Here is a 24,686-nt window from a genome sequence, read left to right on the forward strand (position 1 = left end):
AGGAAAGACAGGTAAGGTCTCGGAAATGTTAAGTAGAGTATGGACGTTATACAGGTATGAAACCTGAAAAGCTTATCTCAATGTAGTGAGACAATTCTATAGGGTTTTCCTCTAGTGGGAAAAGACATGGTAAGTATTTACAGCAATTTCAAAATCTTCTGTCTGACATATTTACTAATATTGCATAATTTGTATCAGTTTCTCTTATTTCATATATTTGTACTAATATTGAATGATTTTTATTAGATATAGTAGAGTATGTTATAAATAGATACTATCCATCTTGTAACAACATTTGAGGAATTACCATTACTAAATTATCATGTAACCTATACAGCAAATTATGCTATGGGAAAACACAGAGTTAATTAACAATTGATATTTACTGTATAGTTATTATGTACTGATCATATGATTATGTAAATGGGAAAATAAAGAAACAGAAATAAATATATCCAAAGTCTAGTCTAAGTTAGAATGACACTTCAGATTTGGGAATGTACAGAGTTTAAATCATAAACTATAAATTTCTCTTCATGGTTTTCAATTTTTGCAATGACATTTACAATCTTGGATTTTTCTGTTTGCCCCTCATTCCAAAAAGAGAGAAACAGCAAGTATGATGATAAGGCCTAACTGTAGAAATGACATTCCTATGATGCTTTAGTTTTAATTTACTAATGAACACACTTATATTTAAGTCATTTGCAAAATGATAAATTTCAAGAGCTAAGCCCTCTCCCTTAAAAAACCCCTCAACACGAAATGTACTGCTTTTCCCACTCTTGTAACGAAAAGGCTTTGATTAAAATCTTCTACAAAAAAATTTAATTTTTAAATAAAACCATGTATCTGAGGAAAAAAATTATTAAACAATATGTCCAATATGTGAAAATAGAAATTTTTTATGAAAATAACATTGAAACTTTCTCTACTTTGTTAATTAGCCCGGTTAACTCCATCTCCCCTGTTGTAGTAAATAATACTTTCTTTCTTACTCTTCCCTGATGCCTACTATTTGACTACCTGTAGTTTCTACCTCCCAGCAACACTTAAGCTATTGGAAGCTATAGGACAAAAAAAATCTGAAAACCTGGAAAGGTAAAGGGAAATTGTGCCAAGGAAAATGCAAACCCAGCACCCAGCCACGGAGAACAGTTTTCTCAGACATGAAATAAAAAGCTTACACGCCAGTCTTCCAGCAGCAATTCCACAGAGTCTTTGTTCCCATATCTAATGTCCCAAACATCCAATTTTGATTTCACTTCATCTAGCAAACCAAGAACTGAGCACTTATAGTAATGAAATTCTAGAAGTGGAAGGAATTTTTTCTCCGAAATATTGCTGATTCTAGAAAATAGAGCAGGTTTTAGAATTTAACTTAATATTATGGGCCAAAAGTGAGATGCGAAGCATATTAAAAAGTATTGGGGCTCTAACTTCTTCTTTTAAACACATGGTATTCAGATGTATCCTCAAACCTTTTTTAAACAAAGTAAAACAAACATTGTGGCTATAGAACAACTGTTTTTAAAGGGAAAATATTTAACAGAACATTTTCTGAAGAAATTATAACCCTATTGAAAATCTTATAATAAAAGGTTAATCTCCAAAATATTTTACTGCATTTGAAAGTTTTTGTATAACTTAATACAACTATAACTTCCATATTTAAATATTAAAAACAGCTTTCAGTATTAAGGCAAATACCCTCTCATTAGCATTCTAATAAGTTGCTCATAAATAATGAGAAAAGAGAAGATGACATGGACAACTATCAATTAACTAATATTTATATTTGCAGTATTGGAATTTATAAAGTGCTTTCATGCCCCTCGTCCCATTTCAGCCACGGTCCTTGTGAGACATGAAGAGGGTGATGATCATTATCCTATATTTACAAATGAGGAAACATGCTCAGAAAGACAGAGAGTAACCTGGCCAAAACCCAGGCACAGAGCTCAGTTTCTGACTATAAGCCCTGAACTTTTTCTACTCCCACATCCTACTATCCAATAAAAAGAGAAAGGATGTTAGCATGATGTTATGTTACTATTATATAAAACAGAAAGGTACTGTTATCAAGATTCAAAGTGTTTATCAGAAATTATCTAAAAATCTGTATTTTCTGGTCCCTGTAGCACCATTTAGTGCTCAAACATGAATGGTATCCGCAGCTGGGAAGTTACAAACCGTCTTTTCATTTCCTCCAATTTGTAAGGTGGTACCAATGGCAACTGTTTTTCATCTCTATTTTCAAATGCCAGAAGATTGTTTGAGTGGCAGTCAAATTTATCCATCAGACTCTGAAAAGAAATTTAACATGATATGAACTAAATCTACTGCCAAACCTTGTAATTGAAAGTTTGTTAATTCATTTGTCGTGTGCATAAATTGCATCTTTTTAAAAATTCGTGTTTTCTTTCTTTTAACTAAGATTTTGTGAATAAATATTTTCATCCTAAGTGTTTTATTCTAAAACAGTTTTGCAAAGAGACAGACTGCAGTTTCTTTGGCAAAAGCATTATTAAAATCTTTTGTTGTCGGATGTATTTTTCCATTCCTTCATGGGCTCAAATGCTATAAATCTCATATACGAAATTCTTCATGCCATTTTAGTGAGAACCCAATCCCCCACATTTTTAACCAGTCTTCCCCTCCTTTTTTGTCAGACTTTCAGTAGCTTTAGAACTCACTGGACTTTATTCCTGTTGTTTCCAGCTTAACCTAGCACAGTGCTCATGAGGAACGTGAAGGTGTCTCCCAGGTCCCATATACCCCCAAAGGAACAATTCTAAACTATCCTCAATTACCCACTATGTTTCCTTCCCTTTTGCCACAACAAGGTCTTTCTCAAGAGCAGTTCTAACAAAGTATAGATTTCTCAATGCTTCTTTTTTCTTTTCTGACCTTGAACAAAGCCATTTTCTCTTGTGTTAGAGCCATGGCTTCACAGTAATCTTGGGAGGCTGGCAAGTCTTCATCTATAAGCCGCTCTACCTCCTGGAGCCAAGCTTCAATGTGGTGGAGGGGAGATGGCAAGTCATGATTCAGCTTTGTTTTCCACTCATTAATCTGAGAAAAAAGAAAAAAATGAGGTGAGGAATATGCTCTTTCATAAAATTTCTTCTAGTTTATCTCCTCACACATACTATGTTTAATTCTTTAAAAGTTTCTCTGATCTGTTAGTCAAGAAAATCTTTACCAATGAGTGAACTTCTTAGTTCTAAATATCACTTGGCTATCTGCTAACTGAGAAGACAATTTGTTTAAAAGCTGTAAGAAAAAAAGGCACAAGGATAAAAACCAATGTTTTGATAAATCCATAACCAGTTATGAGAGAGAAATTAGAACTATTTAAAGCACTCCTCAAAGTGGGGGTAGGCGACTGTATTGGATGAGCATAGACTCAAATGCTACATGCCCTTGTGTTCTCTGACATTGCAACTATACCTCGCAAACAGATTCACAGATTATTTTCCTCATGTGCCTTCAATGTATATGTCCATTAGACATCCCTACATATCTCCTGAATATCTGTCATTCACCAAAACCCCCACAATACAGGCAACCTTCTTCCTCGGCCTTCCAATCACTCCCTGCAGGCACACAAGTCACACAAATGCCATCTACATATTTCCTCAAACTCTGACTGCACTCCCAGGTCTCATTCTTGCTGCCCCTTCTGCCTGGATTTCCACCCCTCCCACTAAGCACTGTCAAAACTCCCTCACTCCTTCATTCACACGTTCGCTCACTCGTTCATTTATTCATTCACTGAGCAGTTATAAATAACCTATTGTGCTGAACATTGGGGATAAAAATATAGAAAGCTTCTGAGGCAGACAGGGGACACGTAGTGATGGCGTACCATACAACACTTGCAGCACCTAGATGCAAATTAGATGTATGGCCAGGGCAACCTGGAAGAACCTTAAATATATGTGCTCAGAGATGAAAGTTAGAAACAGAGTAACATATAACATCAATTTACACAATTTAAAAATACATGGACACATAAATAAAACACTTATTTTGCAAAAACATAAAATAAAAAGATAAATATCTTTTGACCTAAGTGATGACCTAAGGAGAAAGGGGATGATGACCTAAGGAGAAAGGGGAATGAAAGGAGGGTGTGGGTATAAAAGGAAATAAACACACAAACAAATGAATAAAAATAAAGTTGGGCCAGGCCCAGACCCATGTACCATGAAGGGGAGAGTAAATTTAATGCAATCTTCTACATCTGAGGGTCATCCGGATAAATAAAAGTTACAGTTCTGGCTGGTGGCTCAGTCAGTTGGAGCATTCTCTCATGCACCAAAGGATTCCGGGTTCGAATCCCAGTCAGGGCAAAATACCAGGGTGCATATGGGAGCCAGCTGATAGATGTCACATCTATCATTTCACATATTTATCTTCTTCTTCTTCTTCTTCTTCTTCTTTTTTTTTTTTTTTTTTTTTTTGGTGAGGACACTTAAGTTCTAGCCTCTTAGCAAATTTCAATACTATACAGCATTATCAACTATAGTCACCATGTTTTATGTTAGACCCTCAGACCTTATTCATCTGTTAGCTGAAAGTTTGTACCCTTTACCAACCTCTCCCTGAAATAGTTCTCCCTCCCCCCAGTCTCCAGCAATCGCTTTTCTACTGTTTCTTAGTTGGACATTTATTTTAAGATTTCACAAATAAGTAATACCATGTAGTACTTTGTTTTGCTTTAATTGTCTTACAAGGTTATTTTCAAAAAAGGCACATGGCAAGAAATGACGCTATAATCTTAAATCATTAACGATATACCACTAAGCCTCCAGTTAGAAAAACAATAATTAAAGTTTCATTATTAAAAGTTTTTAACATAAACAAGTTACACATACTTTTATTATAATGAATTATTTGTGCATTTGCCGGAAAATAAAAATAAACTAGAAAATTGATAAATGATTGAATTAAAGAGAAGCTATGAGTAATACCTCTAATTCAACTATTATTCTTTTCACAACTAAGAGAAAGCTGCATATATTTGGAAGGTAACCACAGATATGCTTTCTGACTCAGGGCTGTCCTCTCTGGAGCAGTCAGAAGAGGAAAGATAAAAGGCAATGTTTACCTTTCAACCCTCTCCTTTCTTACTTAACATGGATAACATGGTTCTACCCTTTCTTTCTCACTGTTGGAAATTACTTTTGATTTGGTTGAAAATTTATATAAGATCTTGTCAGGTCAAAATAACATAATGTTGCTATTCTTTATAGCAGGCTTAAAATGAAACCATTTACTAGAATGCTTTGAGATATCTGTGTTCTCAAACAATTGAACCCAAAACTATCTAGATGGTATTTTCTTTTTTGTATCTGATGACTTTAAAATTAATACGTCTCATTTTCCCACACCCAGAGAATGAGCTGCACTCTACCTAAGGAATGGATTTTCAAGTTACTATCAATTTGCAGCACTTAATCTTGCAAAATTCTTTTTATGTCTTTTTTTTTTCACTATGGGGATAATTTTTCAAAATCATATTCCGAAAATTAGGCCAGGTCTCTGTGGCCTGGGACAGCCTGAACTACAGAGACAGTATCTCCTCCTCTCCTTCCATTTTGCGGAGGATTTATAACAGAGAGCCCCTGTCCTTCCCAGGGTCGCTGTCAAGCTGCCATCAGAACGCGAGCTGAGAATGCAACGAGTGTGACCACTGATGGGAGGATTTCTGGAGCTGCACTACTTCTCCTAAGTTAGATGCTCTGACAGGACGGCTTTTTTAAGCCACTAGGATACTATTTAACACTTGTCATAAATGGTGTGAAAAATGTATTCGAAAACAGGCTGTCGGTGCTGATGGCCAAGAGACTTGCACAGGGTTTGGCAAACTTTTCCAGGGCCAAAGAGCATATTTGACTTGCAGATCATGCAATCTGTGTTACAACTCTGTAAATTCACTAAAAACCATTTCGTTATCCATTTAAAATGAGTGAGTTCTATAGTATGTAAACTATACCACAAGAAAGATGTCAAAAAAAAGCAAAATAAAGGTATTTCAACATCAAAGAGAACTAAGAACTTGCCACTCACAGACCCGTTATAAGTTAAAGGAAGTTTTTCAGCCTGAAGGAAAATAAGTTCAGATGGAAACTCAAATCTCTACAAAGAAATGAAGAACATTGGAAATGGCAAATATCTAGATAACTATAGCAGCCTAATGTTTTCTCTTAATTTCTTTGATATGACTGTTTTGAGCAAAAATATATAACATGGTTTTGGGGACTTTAAAACACATTTGTATTGTATATTTATTTATATATAAAGCAACTATAGCATAAACATGAGAGATAAATGAAACAATTGCAAATTTCTATGTTTTTAGAAGTTATACAATAGCTTAGATGTTGTATAACTCTAAGTAGACTAAAAATTCTGGAATGTATATTGTAATCCTACTATAAATGTGATAGATATAGAGCTAAAAAGCTAACAGATAAATTAAAATGAAATTCTAAAAATATTAACATAGTCTAAAATGGGGCAGGAAGAAAAAGAATAAAGATATAAAAAACAAAAGGAACAGACAAAAAAAGATTAAAATGGTAACCTAAATTGAGCTATATCAATAATTACAGTAACTATTGACTAAGCACTCCAATTAAAAGGCAGAAATTGTAAAACATTTATATAAGCCTTTAATCCATTTTGTATTTATTCTTGTATGTGATATAAGAAGGTGGTCTAGTTTCATTTTTCTGCATGTTATCTGTCCAATTTTCCCAACCATTTATAGAATAAACTATCATTAGCCCATTGTATGTGCTTGCTTCCTCTGTCAAATATTAATTGACCATAAAGGTGTGGGTTTATTTCTGGGCTCTCTATTCTGTTCCATTGATCTATGTATCTGTAAAATGACAGTACCATGCTGTTTTGATTACTGTGGCCTTATAGTTTCATATTAGGTAGCATGATTCCTCCAACTTTGTTCTTCTTTCTCAGGATTGCTTTTGCTATGTGGGACTTTTTGTGGTTCCATGTAAGTTTTTTAAATATTTGTTCTAGTTCTGTGAAATATGTCATTGGAACCTTGATAGGAATTGTGTTGAATCTATAGATTGCTTTGGGCAGCATGGATATTTTAATGATGTTAATTCTTCCTATCCATGAACACAGTATGTGCTTCCACTTATATGTATCTCCTTCTATTTCTTTCTTCAGTGTCTTATAATTTTCCGAGTACAGGTCTTTTACATCCTTGGTAAGGTTTATTCCAAAGTATTTTATTCTTTTTGACACATTTGTGAATGAGATTGTTTTCTTAATTTCCCTTTCTGTTAATTTGTTATTAGCATTCAAAAATGCAACTGACTTCTGGATATTAATTTTGTATACTTTTAATTTGCTTACTTAATTTATCAGTTTTAAAAAATTGTAGAAGAAAACATAGGCAGCAAAATCTTGGACATTGCTCATAGCAGTATTTCATCAGATATAGCTCCACAGGCAAGGGAAGCAAAAGAAAAAAATAAATAAATGGGACTACAGCAAACTAAAAGTTTTTGCACAGTGAAGGAAAACATCAACAAAATAAAAAGACAACCCACAGAATGGGAAAACATATTCACCAATACATCTGATATGGGGTTAATATCCAAAATTTATAAAGAGCTTACAAAACTCAACACCAGAAAAACCACCCACGCAATTGAAAAATGGGCAAAGGACCTGAACAGACACTTCCCCAAAGAGGACATACAGATGACAAATAGACATATGAAAAGATACTCAACATCACTAACCGTCAGAAAGATGCAGATTAACACCACAATGAGATACCATCTCACACCTGTCACAATGGCCATCATCAATAAATCAAACAAGTGCTGGTGAAAATGTGGAGAAAGGAGGACCCTTTGCACTGTTGATGGGAATGCAGACCATTGCAGCCACTGTGGAAAGCAGCATGGAGATACCTCAAAAAATTAAAAATGGATCTGCCTTTTGACCCAGCAATCCCACTTCTGGGAATACATATGAAGGTACCCTGACTACTCATTCGAAAGAACATAAGCACCCCTATATTCATTGCAGTGTTATTTACAATCACCAAGATATGGAAGCAGCCCAAGTGTCCATCAGTAGATGAGTGGACAAAACAACTATGGGACATTTACACAATGGAATACTACTCAGTCATAAGAAAGAGAAAATTTTACCCTTCACGGCAGTATGGATGGATCTGGAGAACATTATGCTAAGTGAAATAAGCTAGTCATTTAGCATAATATGTGACTATTATATCACATATTATAATACTATATGATTTCACTCATATGTGAAATCTAATGAACAAACTAACAAGGAAAATAGAGACAGACTCATATGGAGAGAGCAGGATGACAGGTGATGGTGGGGGGATGGTTAAGGGGTAAAGGGATTGAGAGAAAAAAGGACTCATGGGCATGGACAACAGTGCGGTGACTGTGAGCGGAGAAAGGTACAAGGGGACTAAATGGTGATTGAAAAAATACAATAAAAAGTCTTCAAAGTAAAAAAAAGAGCCGAGATTGTCAGAGTTAATAGGAAGCAAGATCCAACTATATGTTGCCTATAAGAGACGCATTTTAAATATAAAGATTCAAATAGGTTGAAAGTAAATGAAGGGAAGTGTGTGCCATACAATCAGCATGAGAAGACTGAAATGACCGTATTAATTTTAGATTAAGTAGACATCAAGAAAAACAATATTTCCAGAGATATACAGGAATATTTCATAATGGTGAAAGTGTCAATTCATCAGGAAGATATAATAATCATAAATGTACACACTTAATAACAAAGTATAAAATATATGAAGCAAAATTTAAGAAAATTAAAGGGTTCTACTGCAATAAATATAACTGGACAAAATGTCAATCAAGACATAGATAATGTGAACACTATGAACTGTCTTAATTGATATTTTTAGAACACTATACCCGAAAACTTAGAAAATGCATGCTCATTTCACGTGCAAATGATATGTGTACCAATATATACCATATTCTGGGCCATAACACAAATCTCAATAAATAAATTTAAAATGATTGAAATCACAAACACATAAATGCATTCATCCTTATACATTCGCTCTGGGTTTATCCTGACCTGTATCAATAGAACATCTATTGATAGCTGGTCCATGGTAAAGAGGAAGCTGCAGGCCAGTCAGAATATGGATAATCTAATGTAGCAAACCAAGAACTGATGGCAAATATAAAAACTGTGGATAAGCATGCAATTTTTTCTAAGTAGACTACTATACATTCCTATTTAAATATCAACCTCTACCCAAATGAGACCATGGAGGAAATATAAGAGCACTCTTCTAACTTTCTGCTGAAGCATCTACTCTATCTTTTACAGAATTCCTCATGGAATTCTGAAGTTCTCTTCCAACAAACCAAGTTGTCCCGTGAAAATGTTCTACTCAACATAACATAGTAACCTGGTAGTTGAGGCCATCCCAGGCTTCTCTCAGCTGCAACTGATCTCCATGCAGCTCATCCAGATTCCCCTTCATTGACAGGGTGTCCAAAAAGGGTTTTTTTCCTTCACTCAATGACTCCAAAAAGGACAGCAGGCTCTAAAATTAGAAGAATATTTTAAGGATTGAAATATTTAAATCAGTTTACAAAATGCAATCTGCAATTATAAGGTCCATAGCTATAGCTTATATTTAAATGTTTACTTAAAGAAAAAAATTCTCTAAATTCAGGATCCTCTCACTGATCCAGTTTCTTCAGCGCACCCTCATAATTCAGGTGCCATCACAGTGACAGAGATTACAGACTATGTCTCATGTCTGTACTGTTGGATTTCTACTGGAATGGAGGGACAAGGACACTCAACTCTAGAGGACAAGTCATGATGCCATGCAGAAAATGTGAGCTTGTCTGTCCTTCCCAAATATAAGTGTTCATAACAAAATAACAATGAGTGAAAGTGAGAATTACAGGATGACAGTCATTATGTATAAATGGTGTTTGAGGTGTCTACAATGAACTAAGCTTGAGACAATTCTTCTTGAGTCATTTTATACAGACTTTAAAAATACTTTATCTCTGTCCTCAACATTTTAATAAACTTTTCTTGGTTCATATTTGTGTGAAATACTGTTGTGTAAGAGTTGTCAGTTCCATAAAAATTATCCTATATTATTGGCAGCATTTTAAATTAAATTTTATTAGCAAACTAGCCCTGGTTGGTGTGGCTCAGTGGATTGAGTGCTGGCCTGTGAACCAAAGGGTCACTGGTTCCCAGTCAGGACACATGCCTAGGTTGTGGGCCAGGTCCCTGGTAGGGGCCACAAGAAAGGCAACCACATATTGATGTTTCCCCCCTCTCTCCTTTTCACTCTCTAAAAAATAAATAAATAAAATCTTTTTAAAAAATCAGTTTTAAAAAATAATGAATTAAATTTATTAGCAAACTAAATTCTGATAATTATTAACTTCATAAAGGCTTTCAGTTAAGAAACCTGAATCTGTGGTACATTACTAAATGAAAGACATACATGACAGCAAGGTGCTTCACTGAACACTACACATCTTGTCACTAAAATCATATCAGGCCAGAACCAAGAGGAAAGAAGCACAAGAAGCCAACACAGTTCAGACAAAAAGAAGGTAAGAACATCTATCCCACCTTTCCCGATGGCTCCGAACAAAAAGGATGGTGTGGCCTGCAAATTACTCAATCCACTGAATATTAGTGGTGGAAAGGCTGGATTCATCCAACTCCTCATTTAACAGAGAGGGAAGTGGAGGCCTAGAGTGCTAATGGTTGTGTAAGAACATGAGAGTATCTCCACCTTATTCAGGATGGAGAATTGGGGAGCAGAGAGTCACATGGACAGTGGGTTCTAAGAACCCGGACTGTGGAACCTTCACTTTGGTTCCTGTTAGTCTCTTTCAAGATGGTACAGGGAATAACTGCTTACCCTGGAGAAGCATCAGGATGCAAAGAGAGCTCAGGTTTTAAAGTTAGACTTCTATTCAAATCCCACCTCTATCTTTCAGTAGCTAAGTAACCTTAGATAAATCACTTATTCCCTCTAAATCATGTTCTCATCTGTATAACTGAAATAACAATACCATACTCAGCAAGATGTAAAATATAAGATGCTGGTCACTAAGATGCCCGATGCATTGCAAATGTTCAAATGCGGTGGCTCCTTGGTTGAGGCCCTGTTCTGTAATGCTGGGATGGCCCCATTCCCAATTTCCTGATTTTTATTTTATTCAATATTCACTCCAAAAAGCATCTTCTGCTCTAGACCAGGGATTGGACAACTTTTACTGTAGAAGCAAAATAGTAAATATCTTAGGTTTTGTGGACAAATGGTCTGGCTTTGTAGTGTAAAAGCAGCACAGGCAATACTTCAATGGGCATGACAATATTCCAATAACACTATTTACAAAAACAGCTGGTGGGGCCCACAGACCACAGTTTTCCAGTCTTTTCTCTAACTCCTTGATACTGAAGGTACTCCTAGACCCAGCAAGCAGCACGGACACAACTTGGGAGCCTGTCGGAAATGCAGAATCGCAGAGCTACTGAATTTGAATCTGCATTTTAACAAGACCCTCAAGGTGATTCACATGCACATTAAAATTTGGAAGCCTTAGAATTCAGCCTTAAAACTTGTTACTTAGTATATAAATAATTTACTCTGAAAAGACTTTTTCTAAACAAAAACCAAAAAATCCTACTCTTCTGAAACAGTAAACTACAAATAAAGTGTTATTTAAAGTCACGCGTGGCATTAATAATAGCTCTGCCTCCTGGTGATAATTAAATCAGTTAATATATTTAAAAAAACAAAAGTTATACTTACTTCATACTTTCTATAGTAGGTCTCATTTTCTGAATCCTTTAGCATCTTCTGTAGATTTTTCTCTTGTAGTGTTAACCAGACCATAGCATCTTTCATCTTCCCCTGAAATTCACACACACACAAACATACACACACATTTAAACCACTATCCTAAATAGACTTGGTGATATTTTTTAGCAATAAAATTAACAACTTCAAATATAAGTGAAATAATGCAATCATTACACACCGGTGACTCATTGTGCCAAAGAGGAATTCTGCTTGTTAACATAACACCTTAAATGTTAAAATGGACCGAAATTGGCATCTTAAGATAATATGCTAAAAATAAATAAATAAATAACCCACAGGGCAAGCAAGCCCCCACGGGGGGGAGGGAGGGGCTGGGAGGAAGGGGCAAGGTGCTTATCCATTTCCATTATTCTTCAACTTTAGAGAACATTTTCTAAGTTCCTTGTTTATAGTAGGCATTTCAGAATACTGCTTTCCAATTGAGGGGAACTTGTTTTACCACCCCAAAATGTGCCTTATGGCATATTGATTTTAAGCTGGTTATTAATAAACAAGTCTCAGAAACTCTGCCTCTCCCTGCTTACCTGCCTAAAGGAATTCATACAGAATTAAGAACGTGCTTAAAGGAAGGAAGCATCACCTTAGCATCATAATATAAAGTAAATATGGCAGACAGAAAAATCTAGCAAAGCCGGTTTGTTAGACTCCTCTCTGTATCCCATTGTTTCTGGGCAGCCCTACAAGAAATTGTTTACCACACATTTGCTCCTTTACATCTATTCATAAATGGCCTGACTTCCCTTTAAAATCCCAGACCTCAGCCTTCCTCTCCTTTGTCCAGAATGGGAAATAAACCTCAACTGTCCAATGTAGCTTCAGGTCTCATATTGTTATGAGTAATGTACTCAGTAAACAGTTTTGGCCATTTTCTCCTGTTAATCTGTCTCACGTTATTTGAGTATCAGCCCAGCCAGAGAATTCACATGGTGGGATAAAAAGTATTTTTTGTGGCGTCACACAATAAATCTAAAGATGGGTTAATTCGAGAGATGCCCACATCCAACACAATGACATCAAAAATACCTTGAATATTTTAAAGATCCTAAAAATAACACTACTAAAGGCTTTAGTTATGCTATCCTAAGGAAGTGAGAAAAAATAATTTTCCCTTAGATTCTTGCTTAGGTGGTCAATTTGTCTACTTTAGAAGCAAATTTTACTGTATGGAGGATAATACAAAAGAATTTACACCTTATTTCCATTTTCTTTGAACTTTCATTTGCTTTTGTTTTCTATATATTTTTGCATCTGATTTCATGGACGACTGATTTTTTTAATTTTATTTTTTAATATGAAAATTAATTAGGAAAGGGTAGCTTCTCAGCAGGTCAGAAGTAAGAGAATGGAATTATGAGCCTGAGTCTCAGCTTGAGTCTCTCTTCCATGGTCAGCAACAAGCCAGCTTGGTGCCTCAACATAACAGGTGGAAAACCAGAGGGCTACATTAGTCAAATAAAGTTAAATAATGTAACTACTTGTAAACATGTCTGCGAAAGTAGTTTAAATAAATTATAAAATAATATTTCAAAACATTTACTAAATTCACAGCACTCATCTTCATAGATGCAGAATAAGTATATATTTTCAGCTCAGTGATTTTTATGAAATGTCCACCCACATTTTATGTAAAAACTGTGAGTAATCTAATTGCAATCTGATGATAATTCAAGACTTTCTCAACAATTAAGAGTAGAAAACAATGCTTCTATTTACATGAATTATATAATTCCATTTATATGAAAATAAAAAACAGGTAAAATGAAAATAGGGTAAAATTAGATTGTGGTGATGGTTGCACAACTTTGTAAATGCATTAAAAATCATCAGATTGTAAATTTTACATTGTTTAATTTAACAGTATGTAAATTGTATCTCAATAAAGTTGTTAAAAATTACAATAGACAAAAATTAAGTAACTCTAGATTTTTTAAAAACCTGCTAACTTAATTTGTCCTATGTACTGCCTATCTAAAGCTGTTTTAGGTAATTCAGCAAAGTTTAATAAATTACCATTTTTAATGTAAAAAGAAAAGAACAGCAGGAGCATTTGAGATCTTGCTCTATAACATATGTCGTTAGTTTGGCTCAAAAAAACTCTTACAAAAATTTTTAAAAGCCCTGACCAACCAACTGGCCAGTTGTGGCTCAGTTGGTTGGGTCTTATCCTGTAAACTGAAAGGTCCCCACCAGTTCAACTTCCAGTCCGGGCACACGCCTGGGTTGCAGGCCTGGATCCCAACTGTGGTGCATGCGAGAGGCAACAGACAATGTCTCCCTCACACATCAACGTTTCACTCTCTTTCTCCCTCCCTTTCCCTCTCTCCAATAATAAAGAAATAAAGTGTACACACACACACACACACACACGTGTGTGTGTGTATGTATATATATGTATGTGTGTGTGTGTATATATATATATATATATATATATGTACATCATTTTTTTAAAATCGGGCATAATTAATCTACATGAAAGAATGTGGAATACCAGTTGCCGGGGGTGGAGACCATAGACAGAAAAGAGGCACAGTGGGACAGTCTGGGTAATAGAAATGTGTTACCCCCCAAGGACTGCAGCACAGTTTATGTAGGTGTATGCATTTGTCGAAAGTCATAAAACTGTACATGTAAGTTTTATATGCAAGTTTTACCTCAATTTTAAAATTAAACCGTTAGTAGGGTACAATAAAAATGAGCTTGATTTGTATTTATAAAGACATACCTCGACTCTATCTCCAGTCCCAGGTGTATCCTTTGAATACTGTAGGAACTGGGCCACATAGGTCATGATTGACCTTTCATCAGGATTGACGACATCCACATCTGCAAGACATGCCACATTATCACTTAACCACAGATGTGATTTACTGTAATTAAAACTCAAGAACAAGCTATGCTGTAAGACAGCCTTGAAATGAACCAAAGTAGCCAACCAGCCATGCAATCTCTGGTCACTCACTCCTGCTCCAAGACAGCAGTGGCTAAGAACTGAGACCTAGAATCAAACAGAGCTCAGCTGAATCCTGGCAGTAGTACATGCGCAGTCTCAATTGCCACTGTGTATGTTGTATGTATGAGGCCGTAAATAGTCAGAGAGAGTGAGAAGGAGAAAATAAAGCCTTCCTCTTTTCAGAGACACCGTATAGAAACTCTGCCAGGAATGTAAAAACATAGGGCAACTGGAATCTTTTCCTGACACATTGGTCTCAGCATGTATTTAGTAAAGCTTTTCCAAAAGTATAAATTGTATGAAAGACTTATCCAAGACAGCCACAAGATTTTATTTGTTCATTCATGGAACAAATATATTCACTGAGAGCCTTCTATGGGTAAAGTTTTGTGTTGCATTAACAGAGTCCATGGTGAAACAAATTTGGAAAATGATGAATGAAAGTTTCTAAAAGTATTATAAATTCCTTAAGTGTAGAACTTCTCCAGACATATAATAAATTAGGCAGATTACTAAATTACAAAGAAGAGTTTACAATATGTCACAGAAAACATGAACACATAATTTTGGGATGACCCTCGGTATGTTCCCCAAATCACCAGTGAAGATTATTGAAAAGAAAATCTTCTGTAGCCTTGGCTGGTGTGGCTCCATGGATTGAGCACTGACCAAACTGTGAACTGAAAATCTGTTATCAATCCAGTTAAACTCAATTCAACAAATATTCACAGAGAGCCAACAAATGCCACGTCTCAAGAAGGGACTACTGTACAACTTAGCCCTTGCCCCCAGGGACCTTACGTTTCATCCTTTTCATCATTTATCTAGCAGGCGCTAGACACTTGAGTAGATGCTATATGCCATAAGACAGTGGTGTCCAACCCACGGCCCACAGGCCACATGCAGCCCAGGATGACTGTGAGTGCAGCCCAACAAAAAACAATCATAAATTTACTTAAAACGTTAGTTTTATTACTTAGATATGTACATTTTCTGTATTAGTGATCACAAACTTGGGACCTGCTCCACAATTTTAAAAGATTATCAAAAGGGCTGCTCCATTATTAGGGTTATTACGTGAGGACGCTTTTGCCTATCTGTTATGACAGATATGAAAATTATGCACGGACTTTCTTTGCTCATCAGTTTTCATTAGTGTTTGTGTATTTAATGTGTGGCCCAAGACAACTCTTCTTCTTCCAGTGTGGCCCAGAGACACCAAAAGGTTGGACACCCCTGGCTTAAGACATCTTCCCCTCAAGAGGATTACAGTTAGGAGAAAAACAAACAACAAACACAACACACTATGCATGGACCCAATGAGTACTCTAAGTCAGCTGAAGGAGAAAGAGAACCTAATTTATATCCAAATAATAAAATTCAAGGCAGCAAGAATATAAAGGTATCAATAAAAGCCTGGGGGTGAGGTTTCAGTAGAGGAAGGATCTCTAAGAGTTGCACTATTCTATCTTTTAATTTTTTAAAAAATGTAAATATCAAGAAATACATAAAATAATGATACTGGTCTAGCTAGATATTTCTTTAAAAAAACCTCATTGTATATGAAGCTATGTATAATAATTAAATGCTTTTAACAAAATTGTGTCAAAAGATAATGCCCTTATTCAAATATGATTATGGTCTTTTGCTTGCATAAATAATCACAATCGATTTCACATTTTTGATCTATTATTTAAACTAATTTAAAATGAATTATGGACAATCATTTATAGAGTTGAAATTTGCTTATATTATATTACCTACTTCATTAGTTGCCTAGTTATTTTCACATACTAAAATAGACAAAGTATTTTATACTAATAATAAAGATTTGGAGAATCAAAATACTTGATTTTGGGGTGAAGACACAATACAATATACAGATGGTCTATTACAGAATTATACACTTGAAACCTATATAATTTTATTAACTAATGTCACCCCAATAAATTCAATAAAAAAATGTTAAATATGCAAGAAGCATTTTAGAAACAGTAATAAACAGAAAATAGAACAACTACGGGGAAAATAAAGAAAAAAAAGATAATGAAAAGCCAAAAGGGAAAAAGAAAAGGGGAAAAAAGGAAGCAAAGAAAAAGCAAGGAGATAAAAGAAAAAGTTAACATAAGAAGTATAACAAGCAACATGGAACCAGACTAATGACAAATTTGATATATAGAAATATGGAATCATTGTGAACTTAGAAATATCATCTAATTCAACTCATTAAAACAAATGGAGTCCAAAAATGCTAAGTATCTATAGCAATGAGCCCATCTAGCCCCCAGGTCTTGGTCTCAAATACCATTCTCTAGTTAAACAAACGAGGGCTCATTAGAGAAATGGCTGATCCCAGGACTGGGGTAGGAAATATACAAGATGAGCCTGGAGAAACTTATATGCTAAAACTGAGGATGTGCCTAAAAACAAACAAGCAAACGCCATATTGATGGAGGTATGTCAAAGGGCTACAGGGGCCAATTCAAAGAGCTCCCAATGGTCAAAACTTTGACCTTAAATTTTTTTTTTTTAATTTGAACAATAAAGTGGTATCGGATACAACCCAAAGTATAAAATATCCATGAGTCCATATTGATATAAATAAATGGTTGGATATATAAATGGAAAATAGACAAATCTCCTGTGCAGAAGAATTCTAAATAACTTGAGCAGATAACCTGCTCTTAAGGAAGGTGGACATAACTCCTCTCCGTGTGGGCTGTGCATAGGGACTTCCCTCTAAAAAGTACAGTACGGATAGAGAGGAAGCCAAGAGAAACTGAGGTTAACTAACTGGTAGAAATTCTTAACTTCATGAAATTTAATAGCATTTAAGTTAAACCCTCCAGGACTAAAAGATAAAGCTGTTATGTTCGCTTATATACGCATACTTGTGTTTTCACATCAACTTCACACTAGACTTCAAAGGAGCTTTGTTACCTTCTGGTTCCAGCAACTTGGGGATTTTTAATTCTCGTTCTGCAATGCTGAAGGCCTCTGTCAGATTGTCTTTGTTGGATCTATGCTTCACACTCTTCATGTCAATTAGGTCTGGTCGCAAGGCATGAATGACAGCCAAAAAAGCCATCCCATTTCTCCAGCTTGACTTAAAATCTGTCACACTGACAGACTCAGACCTATCACAAAAGGATAAAAACATGATATATACTATTTAAAAGAATATACCAAAGCACTCCCACTCCCTTCCACAGTACTTAAAGACAAATTTGAGTGAATCAAATAAATCGAATCATTCTGGGAAAACATTTCATTTTAATCTTGTGGTCAAGATAAAGTAAAATGCCAAGCTTGACAAGGCTCATGATACTATAGAACACCGGTTCCCAAAGAATGGCCCCTGGACCAGCAGCGTGAGCATCACCTGGGCTTCGAGCGCTAGAAATGCAAATTCTCAGCCCCCCACCTACACCTACTGAATCAGACTCTGAAGCTGGGCCTGAAATGTGTCTTTCACAGCCCTCCAAGTGACAATGATACTCAAGTTTAATGCTCCTCACTCAACAATATGTTGGCTCAAGACTGACTTTAAACCTCAACATAGAGTTAAGTTCCCTTCACTAGGGGAAAATAATTTCCTTTCTCATTGCAACAGATTAAATGATATACTGTGCCAAAACAATGACCAGTAGCTCATTGGATAGATGGACCTTGCCACTCCCTGTCTTAAAACTGGTCGTTGCAGATGAATGGCTAAACAAAATAATGTATATACATGCAGTAGAATATTATTCAGCCCTAAAAAGGAAGGACATTCTGATACATGCTACAACACGGATAAACTTTGAAGATATTATGCTGCGTAAAAGAAGCCGGTCACAAAAGGACAAATGCTTTATGATTCTACTCATTTAAGGTACCTAGATAGTGAAATTCATATATTAAAATAGTAGATTGCAGGTTTCCAGAGGTTGAGGGGAAGGAGGAATGGGAAAGTTGTTTAATAGATACAGAGCTTTAGTTTAGCAAAATGAAAAAAGTTAGGAGATAGACAGTGGTCATGGTTGCACAAGAATGTGAACGTACTTAATGCCACTAAACTATACACTTAAAATGGTAAATCTTAAGTATATTTTACCACAGTAACAAATTTTGGGGAAAGAACTTGTAGCTTGTCATTGTATTTAAAAGAACATCTCTCACTGTGGCCCACAAAGCCTTACTGGATTCTGTCCGTGTCTACCTCCCCGCCCCCCCACCTTTATATCTGCCCTCCCTTGCACTGTTACAGCCACGCTGGCTTCATTCCTATTTTTTAATAGTCATGCTGGGTTTGTTTGGGTTTTGGAGGGGGGAGGGGATTTGTTTGGGGTTTTTTGGCATCCGATTTTTTTTATTTTTTCAATTACAGTTTACATTGACTATTATTTTGCATTAGTTTCAGGTGTACAGCATAGTGGTCAGATAATCATATACTTTACAAAATGTTCTACCGATATTTCCAATACCCACCTGGTATCAATAGTTATTACAATCTTATTGACTCTGTTTCCTATGCTATGCTTTATATTCCCATAGTCATGCTCTTTTTAATTCTTCTGCTAGGAAGATCTCCCAGATCTTCACATACCTACAGCCTTCTGCAAGCTTCAGCTCAAAGATCTCCTCCTCAGAAAGGTGCTCCATACCCACCTAAGATAAAGATGACCCTCATTCTGTCCTTGATATTCTCAATCATCTTAAGTCCTTCCTAAGCTTATTGCAATTATAATTATCATATTTATGCACCTGCTTCTTTCCCTACTAGGGTGCAACCCCTTTGAGAGCGAGAGCCTTGCCTTTCTTGTCCTCCACAGGAGGCTCACTCCACAAACAATAGCTGGCATATAAATATGCTTAATGTATGTATTTCAAATCATTCAATCAATCACGAATCTGTATCTTACAAGGGAATCATTATTCTGTATTTGACAAGGGATGAAGATGTTATAAAAAAGTATAGTTGCCTACAAAGTATAGGAAATATTCTAGAACAACCATAGTCTCCTTTAATATCCTATAAAAAACATAAGGAAATTTAATGGGCTAATTTAAGGTATAAATCAAATCGTAAAACATACTTGAGAAATAGTTTGCTTCAGATGACTTGGGCTTTCCTTAGGAAACAAAGCCTAAATTAAGACCATGATAAATTACATAACAGCCAGTGATTTTTGCCTTGTTTTAAAAATGTGTATATGTTACCTACTATGTCCAGGAAGTATTCCAAATGCTTTTTAAAAAAGAATTATTATAATATACTTAATAACCCTATGAAGTAACTTGGTATTGTCCACATTTTATGATTGAGGAAACTCTCACCAAGTGTCTAAGGTCATCAGTTGGAAGTGCAGGGAGCCATGACTCAAACCCAGGTGATCTGGCTTCATAGTGCACACTTAGATACTAAACTAAATTGATAGCTAAAGGGATAGGGGCTGGAGCTCAGGGCAGGGCAGGGCCAGACCACCTTCAGAGCACTGAGAGGGCCAGAACTAGCTCAGTGCTGATTGCAGGCACTGGGCTCAATAAAGCACTGGGCTATGAGGTCAGCTCTGTACTAAGGAGCAGAAACCAATGCCTCCAAGAACATGTTGCTGCCAGGTCTCAGCAAGGGCAGGGTTAGGCTCCAGCAGGGCTGTGAGGCTCTAGGCTCATTTAGAATTCTCAAATCCTTCATAAATAAGAAGACACAACAGGTATCTCACAACACAGTCATACATTTGAGTCCAAGAGAACCACAGAACATTGAAATGAAAGTTACCTAATGATACCACCAATGATGGCCCAAAAAAGGAGGATAAACTCCTGATGAATTATTAAAAATTAATTCATCTTAACAAGCTTAGCATAAACTCTTTAGCTTTAAAATAAGGAAGAAAGTGGGAAAAAGATAAACTTCAGTAAAATATGTGAACTTTGAAAGGGTTTAAAGCTTATTTATGCATAAATGAAAGAAATCTGAACATGATATAATAACTTTTTTCCACATGCTATATTTTGGATTTAAAAATGTTAGAAAACTTAAGTAAATTTGTCACTAGGAGATTCAAGAAAAAGTTGGTTCAATATTTATAACCTATAAGATATGTATGTTTGGGTGCCTCACAAAATAGAGGACGAATGACAAAAAAAGGTAAAGCTGAAAGCAGAAATGAGCATCTTAGTCTTTCATCAGGAAGGACTTACTCAGAAACCCGACAGTTTTTGAAAAGGCTCAGCAACATGTTATGGCTCTATTCATCCGGACAATGCTATGCTGTGACAAAGGAACACCTTTTGAGCTCCACAGCCCTTCTTGCAGTGAGTTCCCCTGCATCCTAAGTCTTTATCTTTATTTTTCCTAAACTCCCTCCCAGTAGTTGGTTAAAATGAAAAAATAAACGTCTCCAAGAGTAGAAAACATTTTTCTTTGTAAAAAAGAAACTATGAGTGCTAATTTCCCTTCATTATCCCCACTTTTTTTTAAAAAGCACGCTCTCTTGCCTGTTTCCTAACTGAGCTCTGAGTTACTAAACAATGGGGACTGTGGTCTTTTAATGTAGTCACATACAGCTCCAGGAGATAATTTTATAAATTGGTTACTTATTCACTTATGTGTTCATTCATCCACTCAATGCATATTTATGGAGCACTTAGCATGAACTCGCATTATACTGAGTTCTAAGAATACATAGCCAATTAAGACATAGTCTTGACTTTTAGAGTGCTCCTAGTATGGTAAAACTTTTTCACTCTAAATCCACCTTCCACATGCACAGGAAATTGTGCCTAAAGGAAGGGCTACTGAAAGACCACTTTATTTGCACACCGTAAGAGGCTAGCTACACATGCCGATGAGAGTAAGGTAAGTTACCCAGAGGCTACCACCTTCTGGTCTTCAAAAGCAACAACAGTGGCTGAGCTCACGGACTTCCACATTTGGAAGATGCACTGTGAGAGGAAGGGGGTAGTGAGCACGGGCCTGAATTTCAGATCTATAGGTCAGTAGCATTGTGTTGGTGGGTACAGCTGCCCCACGTGTCTCCTTTGATCTTAGCAAACTACTTACGTGGCACACTGCTCCTGAGCCCATAAGAGAAGAGCCTTCTTTGCAGACATCTGCCACCTTTCTTGGGCTTTGGAGAATTTCTTAGCTGGAGGACTTGAGGTAGGAGATGACTCTACCATACTCACATCGTCCGGGGAAGGTTGATTGTAGTTGCAAGAAAGAGTCTGGGCAAGCTCCTCAATCTAAGGAAGACATAATAATAGATAACATACACATGGATCATAAGTTAGCAGCACTGAGACAGGATCATAAGTTAGCAGCACTGAGACAAACCCTTCACCCAAAACAAGATGTTAAGAAGTATCATACAACAGCGACAGTTTACTCGTGGTGAAATGAGGACTAGCCAAATACTTGGATAACAGAATTTGTCACCTGGGGCTACACTGTGGTATTCTTTCAGTGGAGTTAGGTCACTCTTTGACCTCAATCAGGCAAAAACTTCCACATTGAGGGCAAGCAGCTATCCATGCCCCTGAAGTGCTTACAAAGGCTTTTACTGGGGTTCAACATCTGGCAATCAATACTGAACTAAATCGATCTCGTAGTTTAGAGTATCTGCAAAGACTGGGTCAATTATAATGCATCTTTGAATATAAACCATTAAGATACAAATATACATACAGGAAAAAAACTGGATGTTGCAGGATTATTAGTCTGGACAAGGGTCCTCAAAAATAGGGTGATTTTACAAAGTTTAGTGGGTTCATTTTCAAGAATTTACTCCAGGAGTTTTCTATTCTGTCTTCCACCAAGGCAGATAAACAATAATAAGCAAAAATTTACTATGACAGGTTCTATTCAGACTGGTGCTGATATCATGGACAATTCAGGATATTATGATAATTCAGCTTTCAATTTTCAATTGAAAAATAATAGAAAGAGCAAAAGGGGCTGCTATGTATTTCCTACCTGGCAAGATTTCCAGTGTCCTATTTGTGAAAGAAGTTCAGGACTGAATCTGGCATCAAGCCACACTTATTTTATTACACTTATTTCATACTGTGGTAATTAGAACAGAAATAATTTTCACATCATAGAACTACTTACATGAAAGTGTAATATAATTGTCCAAATTAGGCCAAGAATAATGGATCGGTTTCCCTCTATAATGTCAGTAACATGAATATTTATTAGCTTGATCTAGAAAAGAAAAAACTGTAGGTTAAAAGGGGAAAAATATTTCACAGTATTAATCTCTCCAATGAATTTCCAAGTGAAATTCATACTCACCGATCGGCTTTTTAGGAATGTCAGAGCATGTTCTATATTGAGTCTACACTGGAATGTATTAGATCCTTTATCTCGAGGCTATGAAATTCAAGCAAAATATATTACTTAGAAATATCAATTTTTTAAAAAAAGTCAAGCAAAAGTTCCTTAATGTCCTTTTAAGAGCTTACCAGTTCTTGCCCTGAGAGCACTTCCAGCAGGTCCAGGAGGACATGACCCTTTTTAATGTCTGTGAACAGGTCTGATACAACCGAGGGAGGAGTGTGCTGCAACAGGTCACAGGAAAAATAATCTCAGACTTTTCGTCCAAAAACACAGGGCCTGTAACAATCTCATAAATGCGCATTGTATCTCTGCAAAAGCTGAGAATTGGTAGTGATTTTCTTCTTAATTAACAGAATGATAGAGAACACACGAAGTTCCATATTCAAACATGATGAGTAGAGAACTTAATTTATCTCTTGGCAAATTTCCAGTAACACGACACTCTTTCAGCTTTCACTGAGAGCTTAAAACCTGTGCGTAGAAGCGGCACTCAAGACATTTAGAATCAGCCAATAGTGACCCATTTGGGAAGCAGATTACATCTCTGAAGTAACCTATTTATGAATTTACCCTTTTTAGAATTCCAAGCCCTGTGTTGGGATGGTTAGGCTGTGAGAAGAGGCTCATTCATTTTGTATCTAGGTTATTCCAGACACCTGGCATCACTGAGAGGCAGAATAGCACAGTGATTAAGATCAAGGCCTCTGGGTCCAGGCTGCCTGGGTTTGTGTCCCAGCACTATCACAAACAAACTCTGTGACCTCAGTCCTCTGTACCTTGCCTTCCTTGTTCTGTAAACAGGAATAACACTTCTATCTCACGGGAATGTTGTGAAATCATTGAAATGTAATGAGAAGTCAGTACAGGAAGTCCCCAACATATGGTGACTTGAGTTACAAGTTTTCGACTTTGCAGTGCTGCAAAAAGCAATATTCATTCAATAGAAACCATATGTCAAATTTACGATTTTGATCTTTTCCTGACTAGCCATATGCAGTATGATACTCTCTCACGATGCTGGACAGCAGCATCAACCACAGCTCCTAGTCAGCTATGGGGTCATGAGGGTAAACGACTGATACTGTACAGTGTGTTTCCCATTAGATGACTTTGCCCAACTGTAGGCTATTTTCAATGTTCTATGCATATTTAAAGTAGGCAAAGCTAGGCTATGATGTTTGGTAGGTAAGGTGTATTAAATGCATTTTTGACATGATAGTTTCAACTTATGATGGATTGTTGGGACGGAAATCCATAAGTCTACAATTTCCAACCTTTTTCATCTCATGGCACTCATATAATAATTACTAAAATGCTGCAGCATATATATATATATATATATTCCATCTGACAAAAGAATTAGGTATAATTTTGATTCATTCACACTGGATGGCTGTTGTTGTGTTGGCTGCTATCATTGTTTTACATGACAATTTAAGGGAAGAGAGGTCAGTGCCCCTGACTAAACA

General features: G+C 36.1%; 1 protein-coding gene across 1 annotated transcript in view; it reads right to left on the bottom strand.

Annotated features, from left to right (window-relative positions):
• Positions 1-24,686, bottom strand: part of SYNE2 (spectrin repeat containing nuclear envelope protein 2) — a 277,882-nt gene that overhangs the window by 195,097 nt on the left and 58,099 nt on the right. The window contains exons 5-15 of the mRNA XM_054567455.1: positions 23,343-23,438; positions 23,173-23,250; positions 22,990-23,082; positions 21,940-22,121; positions 17,832-18,028; positions 14,664-14,764; positions 11,870-11,971; positions 9,479-9,616; positions 2,911-3,075; positions 2,194-2,306; positions 1,188-1,350 (exon numbers count right to left, since the gene is read on the bottom strand). Of these exons, the coding sequence (XP_054423430.1) occupies positions 1,188-1,350; positions 2,194-2,306; positions 2,911-3,075; positions 9,479-9,616; positions 11,870-11,971; positions 14,664-14,764; positions 17,832-18,028; positions 21,940-22,121; positions 22,990-23,082; positions 23,173-23,250; positions 23,343-23,438 (1,428 nt within the window). The remainder of the gene's footprint in view (positions 1-1,187; positions 1,351-2,193; positions 2,307-2,910; positions 3,076-9,478; positions 9,617-11,869; positions 11,972-14,663; positions 14,765-17,831; positions 18,029-21,939; positions 22,122-22,989; positions 23,083-23,172; positions 23,251-23,342; positions 23,439-24,686) is intronic.

This window comes from Pteronotus mesoamericanus, unplaced genomic scaffold (assembly GCF_021234165.1).
Source record: "Pteronotus mesoamericanus isolate MK-2021 breed Mesoamerican mustached bat unplaced genomic scaffold, CSHL_Meso_final contig_182, whole genome shotgun sequence".
Lineage (NCBI taxonomy): Eukaryota > Metazoa > Chordata > Mammalia > Chiroptera > Mormoopidae > Pteronotus > Pteronotus mesoamericanus.